This window comes from Brassica napus, unplaced genomic scaffold (assembly GCF_020379485.1).
Source record: "Brassica napus cultivar Da-Ae unplaced genomic scaffold, Da-Ae ScsIHWf_142;HRSCAF=254, whole genome shotgun sequence".
In the NCBI taxonomy this organism is placed as follows: domain Eukaryota; kingdom Viridiplantae; phylum Streptophyta; class Magnoliopsida; order Brassicales; family Brassicaceae; genus Brassica; species Brassica napus.
The window spans coordinates 8,752-19,676 of NW_026014843.1; the positions used below are offsets into that span (position 1 = coordinate 8,752).

General features: G+C 31.7%; 1 protein-coding gene across 1 annotated transcript; it reads right to left on the reverse strand.

The window, feature by feature from the left end:
• Positions 1 to 1,253: 1,253 nt before the first annotated feature.
• On the reverse strand, positions 1,254 to 3,466 carry LOC111215706 (transcription factor TCP4-like). The gene is made up of 2 exons (XM_022719697.2): positions 1,731 to 3,466; positions 1,254 to 1,641 (listed from the first exon to the last, which is right to left on the reverse strand). Exon 1 carries the CDS (start codon positions 2,970 to 2,972, stop codon positions 1,761 to 1,763), a length of 1,212 nt encoding a protein of 403 aa, XP_022575418.2. The 5' UTR covers positions 2,973 to 3,466; the 3' UTR covers positions 1,254 to 1,641; positions 1,731 to 1,760.
• Positions 3,467 to 10,925: the final 7,459 nt, after the last annotated feature.

Here is a 10,925-nt window from a genome sequence, read left to right on the forward strand (position 1 = left end):
CATGTTGATGAGCCACAGAGCTTTAGAGATGTTCTTAGGTTTGAGTTTCACATGTATTCAAGTTCTTACATTGGCGAATCTCTAATCTAAATTGACTGGACTTTAAGAGTCGTCATAGTCTTCTGTCAGAGGAAAAAGTGAATCACCTTTTATGTTGTCAATGTGAATTTCTTCAGTAAAAATTAAAGGCAATGAACAAGAAGTGAAAAGAGAGAGGGGACCATTCTTAAAGTGATAGCTCTTTTACAATCTTGGCTCCATCTTCTTCTTCTTCGACATCACTCTCAAACCCATTAGATATTTTTGAGGTTTAGTGTGAAATGTTTTACTTGGTCATATAACAGATACACTGTACTATGTTATCTACCTGTCTTAAAGAACAAAGTTACTGATGATATTATCAGTTGACAGACCAAATAAAAAGTGGGAATCTATTGTAGATTGAATATGATTTTGAGTGATGAGACCCTTTTTTTTTTTGATCAAAGTTACTGATGATTTTGAGTCATGAGACGTTAAAGTAAAGATTCTCAGCCTTTCTATCTTTTAGTAGAAGGTACTTTATGATAAATCTCAACCTTCTCATTTGGTGTGGTTGATGACGTATTTATTACATCACATGAAAAGGTGTTTGCTTTTTCTTTCAAAAGGTTTAAATTTGTAAGAGTTTTAATAACTATCAGCTAAATGAATATAAAATGAACATCTGAAACCATGCATTTCAACCCAAGTTTGTATTTTTGACTAACTTTGCAGAATCTAAAATTATTTGTATAAAGATGAATGATGGAGATGATGGGGAGTAGTTTTGATCAGCTTCCTACATTTAGACAAACATGGGCGGTTCTCTATACCTATCTCATGTCCCCATTCTTTTACTAATGAAAGAAGACAACGATCACATTCAAGTTTGGTGGATATCCTCCTACCACTAAAGTAGGTGTGTGAGAGAGAACAATTAATGACATCAGATATAGATAAACAATCCTTTTTTATTACTCCTTGTGAGGAAAATTTTCACTTGTAATTTAAGGAAACTGGCTAAATCCACATGATGTTCCAGAAGAAGCAACAATTCAAAACTTACTGTTCATTGAAAATGACTAACTTTCTTATCATTGGGTCCAAAAGTATAGAGTGAGATATAAGAATCAACCTAACAATGATCATATCTAGTTTGGAGAGGGTATTTACCGACCTAGTTTTTTAACAGTTTATAAGCTGAGAAAAAGGTAGCAAAACCCATATGAAAATAAAAGAGAAAGTGCAAGACTTTATTACAGCATCCATGGAGAACAAGAACAGGGAACTGAAATTTCTCAAGTATCTGGCTATTGGAGTAACAAGAGGATGATGATGATGATACAACACACAACAAAAAGGTTTTCAGATACAACAACAACAAGAAAGAAACCTTGGAATCTAACCTTAACTGAGCTACAGGTAAAAAAGATGAAAATTACAAATGACAAAGGTCAGGAGGATACTGGAAGAAGAAGAACCTGAGACTGTATGGTCTTTTTTCTCTACTCTTTCATCCTTTTCCTGCCTTTTTTCTTTCAAGCCATTGAATACAAACGTCTTCCCTGTTCCGAACAATCTAAGCCAAAGCTTTCAATGTGAATGGAAGCTTGACAAGCCCTGCAAAATGTTTTCTTTTTTAGTTCAACGAACAGGACAACTTCAAAAGTACTGAACTTGAAGTAAAAAAAGACAGACTTTGTAATAACCTGGAACAAAGAGGATAATTGTTTGGATTGTTAACGATGGCGAGAAATGGAGGAAGCAGATGACGGTTTGTTGGAGAAACCATCGTGCTGCTCCTCTTCTTGGCCCTGAAACCGTGCTGGTATGCGGAAACCGGAAGAGAATTCACCTTGGTGAACCGGGTGAGGAATATGGTGGTTGAGATCATCGGTGGAGATGGACTGATGGTGGTGGTGAGGATCAAACCAAGCACGGATCATGGGACTGTAACTGGACTGAAGGGGACCCCTCTGAGAATAAAGCTGACTTTGGCCGAGTACTGGCTGAAACGACGTCGTCGAAGGAGCTGGAGGAGCAAAGAGAAACCCTCCTCCTCCTCCTCCGTTTCCTGTCTCGGTTGCTCCGCCGCTGTTCCAAGCCACCAGCCTCTGAATTGACTGCTGCTCCCAACCACCCGTCGACGTGTCATACCCTAGCGGATTGCTCTGCCCGTAGAACAGAACTGGCTCGGCGGTGGAGGCGGACGCGGAGTGGTGGTGGTGGAGAAGAGACGGTGGACCATCCGGGAAGGAGTGCAGCGAGAGACGGAGATCTTGGTTGTGGCTATTAGTTCGAGAAAGCAAATCCGGCGGGTGATGATGATGGTAGTTGCTGTGCATAAGCTGGTTCGGAGGAGGAGCTTCCGTCGAAGAGCCAACCACCGGGAAGAACGACTTTATAGTGTCAGCGATAGAATCCGAATCCATCGACGGCGGGAGAAAACTCGACTCGTTCTCGTTCCCCCGATGCTCCGCCGCTCCGTCGAATCCACCGAACTGAAGCTGGTTCTGCTGCTGCTGCGACGGCGGCGGCGACGGAGAGATTCGAGTTTTAGCGGCGGTTCTTCTCGGTTTCGCGTTTGCGGCGGCGTTGCGCATTGCGTCGGCGGGGTTCCACGGCGGAAGCTGAGCGAGCTCGTCGATGGAAGCTTTAGCCTTCTTGATAAGCCAGTCGACGGCTTTGCTTGGCCGGTCGAAGCCGAGGCGGTCCTGAACGTCGTAGAACTGAATCGCCGTGTGAGCCGATAGCCTCACGCGCCGGTCACGTGGCCCTTTGGCCGTGCAGACTTTGCTGTGCCGATCTTTCCTTCCCGTCGACCGGACAATGTGACCTCCTTGCACCTCGACTATCTCGCCGCAGCCGCCGTTCGCCGCCTCGCGGTGGCTCATTGAAGAAGGCGGTGGTGGTGCTGGAGGGTGGAGAAAGTTGTGAGCTTCGTCTGCCATTGGTTGAGCATATTGAGGAAGCTCAGCGTCTTCTTCTTCTTCTTCGTTGAGGCGGCGACGGCGGAGAGGGCGGTCGTGTAAAGAATCCAGAGTAGCTCAAAAAGGATGTAACTCACGCATACTCTCTCACCCTAAAAAAACCCTAACCCTAAGAAGCCAAAGAAGAAGAAGAGGATTTGTTAAGAACTGAAGACTAACCCATGTCTGAATCTTTCTCTCTACTTCTCTTTTTAAAATTCTATGTACTTGCTATAAAAAAAAAGTAAGAAGGAGACCAAACAGATGAAGCAAGCGAGGAGAGAGAGAGAGAGAGAGAGAGATGAGTAACTGACCAATCAAGAAATAACCCCAGCGAAAAAAGCTTTTTCGATTTTTTTTTTTTTGTTTCTCGGGAAAATTTAAAGAGGATGGTAAAGTAAAGTAAGAGAAGGAGAGTGTTGTGGGTTGATGATGACGCAACTGGTAAGATGACAGTGTTTTTGCTCTTTCATTAAAGATCTCTCTTTCTCATCTCTTCTCTTCCCACATTCAATTTTCTTTTCTTTTTTAGAGGTTGATTGTTTGTGGTTTTTGGTTTAGTTTTTGGTTTTTGTTTTTACAAAAACCATTTTTCATCCAATCAAGTTTTAGTTTTTAGTTTTTGCTTTTGTAGAAACCATTTAATTTGCCAATCAAGATTTCTAATAAATAGATTCCCTAAAATTTAGGGAAACTAGTTTTTGAAAAGTTTAACTAATTTGTGAAGAAAAACCAAAAACTAACTTTTGGGAGCTTTCAAAAAGAAAAACGAATTTTGATTTTTTTGGATAGAAACTACAACATTTAATTAATTAATAATTAATAAATAATATTTTCATAAAGATAAATAATCATACAATTTTTGGTACATTAGCTATAATTTAAACAATAATGTGATATAATTTATTTGTGTTCAATATCTGTAAAATAAATTTATATAGTTTATAAATAATATTAATTAATTTTAAAGCTTAGTTATTAATTTCTCTATATAAAATAATAGAATAATTTTAATAATTACTAGTCACATTAAAAATAACTAAAATTATAAAACATAATATGTTTTAGTAATACAATATATTGTATTAGTCATGAAAAATAAAAATAGCCATTCAATTTTAAGAAAATATAAATAATTTATATGAGAAATTTTATAATTAGTTTAAAAATTTTAAAATTTTTTATTTTTATATAATTTATAATATTTAAGAAAAACTATTACTATTTAAGTTTATAAAATTAAAAATAATTTATATAAGAAAAATTTCTAAATAGATTCAAACTTTTAAATATTTTTAATTTTTTGCAATTTATATAAATTTTATGATAAATATTTTATTATAATATATTTTTTTATAAACTATAATAATTAAAATATGTTATTGTATTTTATTTTAAAATAATTATCACAATATTTTGATAATTTTAATTGTAAATATAAATATTTATTTCTATTTTGTTGTATTATTTCAAAGTAACACATTAATTCATTTTTGAAAAATAAAAAAATACTGCAAAACCAAAAACCAAAATCAAAATCTAAGAACCAAAAGCAAAAACCAAAAGCTAAAAACCAAAAACCAAAATCTAAAAACCAAAAACTAAAATCTAAAAACCAAAAACTAAAACTAAAAACTATTGAAACAATCATCACCTTAATATTTCACCTTTTTCTTTACTTTGTTTCTTTTTGGGTAATCAAAGTTTAGTTTAGTTGTTTCCCAAATTTATCCATCTCTTCTTTAAAAAATATCCATCTGTTCCAAAATACATGAAAAATGCAATTGAAATACATTTTTTTAGAATAAAATCTGAATGCTTAACTCTTTTACATTCTAAAAAATGTTCATTGGTTACAATAAAGAGATGTCAAAGGTATTTCACTTCATTTCATAACATGTCATTTTGTTCCCGAAAAAATAACTTTTAAGTAAAAAATCTTTCTAAATTAAAAAAGTTATGGAATAAGTGAAATGTTGATTCCATTCCATTAACTTCCATAAATAATTCATACCATTCCATATTTTTTTTATTAAGCATCCAAAATTTTAGGATATTGCACAACTATTAAAAACTTATTTCTTATCTGAAAATATCATTAAAATAAAAATAAAAATGTTTAACTAATTATAAAATATACTACCAAATATTATTAGTTACAAAGTTTTTGATAAATATAAAAACTGTTATTAAAATACAAAAACATCTTCTATTTTGAAACATCAGACACTTTATTAAGCATCATATATTTTGAAACAAAAAGAGTAATTCAAAGCTGAATATCAAAGTTTTGGTTATGCATACATATAGTTTTTTTGTCAACAAAATAAAAATTATACAAAATGATTGTGAACTATACAAATAATATGCCACCACATAGTCATACATTTATACAAATTTAGATAGCCAATAAAATAGGACATATTTAGAATTTCCATCTTCTATTAGTCTTTTTAAGAAAATAGATCAAATATTCAAGGAAAATTTTCATGTTTACCATTTCTTATACCACTATTTATGTTTACCACCGCTAAATAGACATTTTTAAAAATACATGCTTCATTGAATGTCAAAATAATCTTATACATTTGTTCTCTATATATATAATAAATAATTATTTTAAAAAATAAAAAAAATTATACCTTTTCATATTCAAACTTGTTTTTATAAATTTGTTTCTTTTATGAATTTGTTTTTGATTTTTTTGTTTGAAAATCAAAAATTATTTTTGAAACTAGTTTCTTAAAAAATTATATTTTAAAGTATTTATTTATATATTTATTATAATCATAACTTTCACATTTCAAAAATCCTACTTCATCCCTCATCTCTAAACTCTAAGTATATACTCCCTATGGATTTAAATATAAGATGTTTAAGGTTTTACACACATATTAAGAAACAATAAATACACTATTTTAATTGTTACTTTTTAATTATATCAATAATGTTTCACCACTCATAATTTTACTTTTTAATTTTAAAAATAAATACATTAATTATATCTCAAAACATCATACATTTGTATACAAGATAAAAATATATAACATCTTACATTCATATCCGGAGGAAGTATTAGTTAATCTTAGGGTTATAAATATCTTTTATATTTTATTAAAAGTAGTTACTGTAAACATAGAAAGTAATACTATGAATGTAGTATTTTTGACAATTTTTTAATATTCAAAATGTAATATTACACAATAGTAATCATGTGATAACATGTTAAAAATATCATTGGAAGTTGGTGTGTACAAGCTTAATATAGTTTTATGGCTATCAAAATTTTGTCAAATATGTTAGCAACATAAGATACGTTAATTCAAGAATGTTATCATGTAATAGATTTTTTTTTTGATCAACTGATAAATTCATTAAAGAGAGAGGATAAGGAGGTTGGTGTGGACCTGAGCCCAACACTAAGAGTCTGTTACAAAGTGAAGCTTTTGCCAAAGAATTTACAGGCTTATTAGAAGATTTAGAGATGAAAAATGCGTGAAAAGCAAAAAAAAAAGAAACAATAAGCGATTTAATGTCAGATATCTCTCCAAAGAGTTCTACCGATCTTTGATTCGTGATGATGGTTTGAATAAGCCCTTGCAATCTGATTTGAACCGGACGATGTTATCATGTAATAGATCAATAGTGTATTGTTACTTGTTAATTGTTACTTGTTAGTATAACTGGCAATTATTTTTTTCTTATATAAGTGGTAACTGGTAAGTGAATATATCATAATCGTATACTAAATTACTGGGAAATAACAAGGTGATTTAATAAACGAATAAGTACCCCAGAAGAAAAAACATATGGTGTTGGCTGGGTCAAGGATCAATTCAAGGTTTCGTGCATCTCCGGTTTCTTTTTAAAGGGTTGACTCACCCATAATATTATGGAACTATATAAAAAAGGGTCTTTGTTTGTTGATGCTCCACTTTCTCCACCTTTTTTGTTTTAAAGAATCTCAATAGTTTATAACTAAAGCAGATTTTATTCGGAAAATCGGGACTTGATCACATATACACAAGGATTTAACGTAACGCTCGATCTTCGTATTAGTCTATACGCTTCGAACACCTTTGTCTATGAATGAATTTTCATTTTATGCTCTTTTTCGTTTTTTTTTATCATGTCTTAATATTATATAAACTCTTATTTGCTTCACTTGAAACTAGACAGCGACACAAAGAGATCCTCGTGTTTTGTTCTAACTTCCACTACTTCTTTGAGTTATTTCCTACATATTGCGACTTGTTCAGATAATTCTTTTATCTCTAACATGCATATAACAGAAATTCATATGGAAAATGTATATATTTCGAATTATGACAATAAGGTACGTAATAAACTAATTAATACTAAATGATAGTAAAAGACAATTTAAGCTTCAACGGAGGTATATAATTCATATCTTACAAGTTATAAAATAATCGGTGTGACTCCATATTCCATAATGCTTCTTGATCCCAACCAACTGACGACAACTACAACTCTTGCACAACTATATATGGAGTAATACTGTAATACTATATCTAGGCTAAAAACGAATAATAACAAAACCTTGTGTTGCTCACACAGTTTTATTTACATGTTAGATTTGAATCTAACATAGTTTTCAAGTCGTTGAATTGGTTAATTTTGGCTAACGGAACAATAAAGAAGTTGACTCAACGTATATACCATCACCTTGTGCTGTTTTATTAGTTGGAGGAAATAGTTATACGGCATTATTTGTAGACTTTTAAACTATTGCGTCAATATATAACTAATTCAAACACACCTACTTGAATGGAATAATAATTCTGAAAGTGACATATTAGCATTATAAGCATTATACAAATGGTCGGTCGATTGATAAACCTAATACGAACACATTAAATAATTGTTCAAACAAAAATCAAATAATATATCTCAACATAATTAGGGTGTAACTGGTAACAACTAAAAAGAATGTATGGAATGATAGGAATTATAATTTCTGGAATTTAAAGGAATGGAATCAGCATTCCACTTATTCCAAAACGTTTTTGATTTGGAATGATTTTTCAAATGATAGTTAATTTTTTTTTTTGGAATGGTATGGAATGTTATGGAATGAAATGGAATACACATTCCATTTTTTAATTGTAACTGGTGAATTTTTTTTGGAATGCACATAAATTAAGCATTCAGAAAGTTTTTATTCCACAAAAATGCATTTCAGTTACAGCCGATCAAAGAAGCTTTCCACTTGGAAATCTGGAGTTACAGTCACAATTCACAACACAACAAAAGTAGAATGATTATATTCAAACTAGGGGATTGTCCGCGCTTCGCGCGGAGTTTATTGGTTAGATGTAGTTTTGTTTCTTTGATTTAGGTGTTCCTAATAAGTGGATTACGATAATCTAAGTTTTGACAATGGTGCAGGTCATATTGATAAAGAATAGCTGGTAGTTTGATATGTTGTAGGTCATCCAGTTTTGGGATTTTGTTTGACATTTTGTGGTTTGATTTTGGTTGTAGTGTAAAGTATATGTTGTATGGACGTATGGTTATGTAATATTGGTTTGGGAATAATAGTTAGTTTTTTTTTACAGCAAATAATATTTAGTTCTTTTAATAGTTAATTGTTTCCTTCTATGATATTTTGTTGAACACTTTGCTTCTAAATTATTTTAGATATTAGTATAAGTTGCAATATTAGTGTTTAAAAAAATTATTTAGTGTTGTTTTTCATACTTTTTTTTAGTCTGATATTTATTTGAAACGTTTTTTTATACAAATTTAGTTAGAGTCTACAAATTGTAAATCATTAAGACAAATATGATACATTAGAATATTAAGATCTATACATAAATATGGTTTCAATTTAGAGATACACAATCACAATACGCAAATTTAAAATATTTTGGGCAATTTATATATGTATACAAAAGTTTGCAATATTAGAAACACGATTATAAATTTTTGTATTAGATTTTTGCATAGTTTTTTTCACTATGACTTCAGATTTGTTAATTTATGTGAGATTGAGTACAATTTAAAGAACTTATTTTCGTGAATTTAAAACCCGTACTGAGAAACATTAACCGGTATTGAAACGTCTATTATGTAGGAGTTTAGTTCGTATAATTTAAAATAAAACCAAGTTGAAGATGGTTTAGTTTATTAAAAAATATGTAATTATTTTAGGAAAAAGAACATTATGTATTTATGGGTATTGTTGACATATTCTATTTTTTTGAAGTCAAACTTCTGTTTAAAACGAAGATAATGGTGACATGAGAACTGAAAGGCTGGTTGGGATATAGAGTATTCATTCGGAGTTGTGATTGCCTTCTTTAAACGCACCTGCAATGTTTTCTATCAAAATTTTGTTTGTTTTTCCTTTTAGGCAGAGCGATTTTTATAATCATAAATTTGAAGTACTTACCGGTTCCAGCTTCTTCACACCACTGTATTGCTTCATTGTCGGGCTTGAAAGAAAATCTGAAAATGGTATGTAATCAGAATATGCCAATATGGACAAATACATGTATACAAATAGGTTTTGGCTTGCGGCAGTCAAAATAAAAATGGGTCCCAGAAATAGCATTGAGGTAAAGTTGACCTACAAATGATGTTTTAAAAAAATAATTATTTTTGGGACATGAAACAACTGTGTATTAGTCTGAATATAATTTTGTTTTGATTTCTCAAACAAAACAAAATGATAAAGATGATGATGATGTCTGAAAATCCATTTCCATCTTTCGAAGCTCCTTGACTCTTGCTCACCTCTTGATCCTTCGTAGTTAACCGGCTCGACCCTGCTTCTCCATGCTTCAAGGTGGCGTTCACAACCACTCTCCTCCTCGCTTCTCCTCCTATCCAAGAGCCAGAGGAATCGAACTTGAGATCAATGGTGAAATCATTGTTTCAGGCTTTGATTAAATAAAATGTAGCAGTATAATGAATAGGCTGAAGCTCTGAGGTTTGGAGAGACTCTCATTCCTTATTTATAGTATCATGAAATAGAGATTTCCCAAGGGGTGCTAAAAGAAAAATTAAAACGACATAGCGGGAAAGCTGACCGAATATAGAAAATGAGGAGGATTAATGGCACATAGGCGATGGAAAATAGGTCAATCGAGAAGACGACTGCTTTGTGACATGGAGGTGGGCCGTGCCGGGCTGAGGAGATAATTAGTAATAATGGGCCATGTTTCCTTTCTTTCCAAATATGGGTGTGATCTGTTACTTTTATACGTTTTTAAAAGTCCAAATGTAGAGTCGTGTGTTCCAAACGTAATTGTGAACGCAAGGTGATTAATTAGGTGTTGCCACATGTCCAAATTTGCTTCCTCTTACCGTGATGACATGACAAAATGATTGGTGGGGAATATTTCTGTCTAAGTAGCACCCTTTAGAATCTCTTAAAATAGTTCCTTTTATATAGTGGGATGTTGATTTTGGGTGTTTATGTGAAATTCAACTATCAATCACAATAACGTCATAGCTACGAAATAAAATGAAGAACAATTTCTGTTTTTATGCTATTATTGACAACATTTAATTTTGAAACGCTTCACTATTAAATTAATTGACCACTTGGTGTATCTTTTGTTTGTTATTTTACATTAACTAGAGCCTTTTCCCGGGCTACGCCCGGGTTTATTTTCCTAAAATTTTAATTTATTTTAAAATATTATTTATATTTAAATATGTAATTTATATTGGAAATTTTGACAAATATAAATTATTAAAATGAAGTTTCACATCTTAGAATGTAAAACTTAAATAATGATAAAACACATATTATATTATTTAAATTAGTATTACAGTAAAAGTAAAATTAGTTAAAATTTCAATAATTTAAAAGTTTGATTTCTTAATTATTTTGTTCATTCTATCTGATTCGTATTGTATAATTAGTGACTAAAAGTTTAAGTTCTTCCCAATAAAATCAATCTC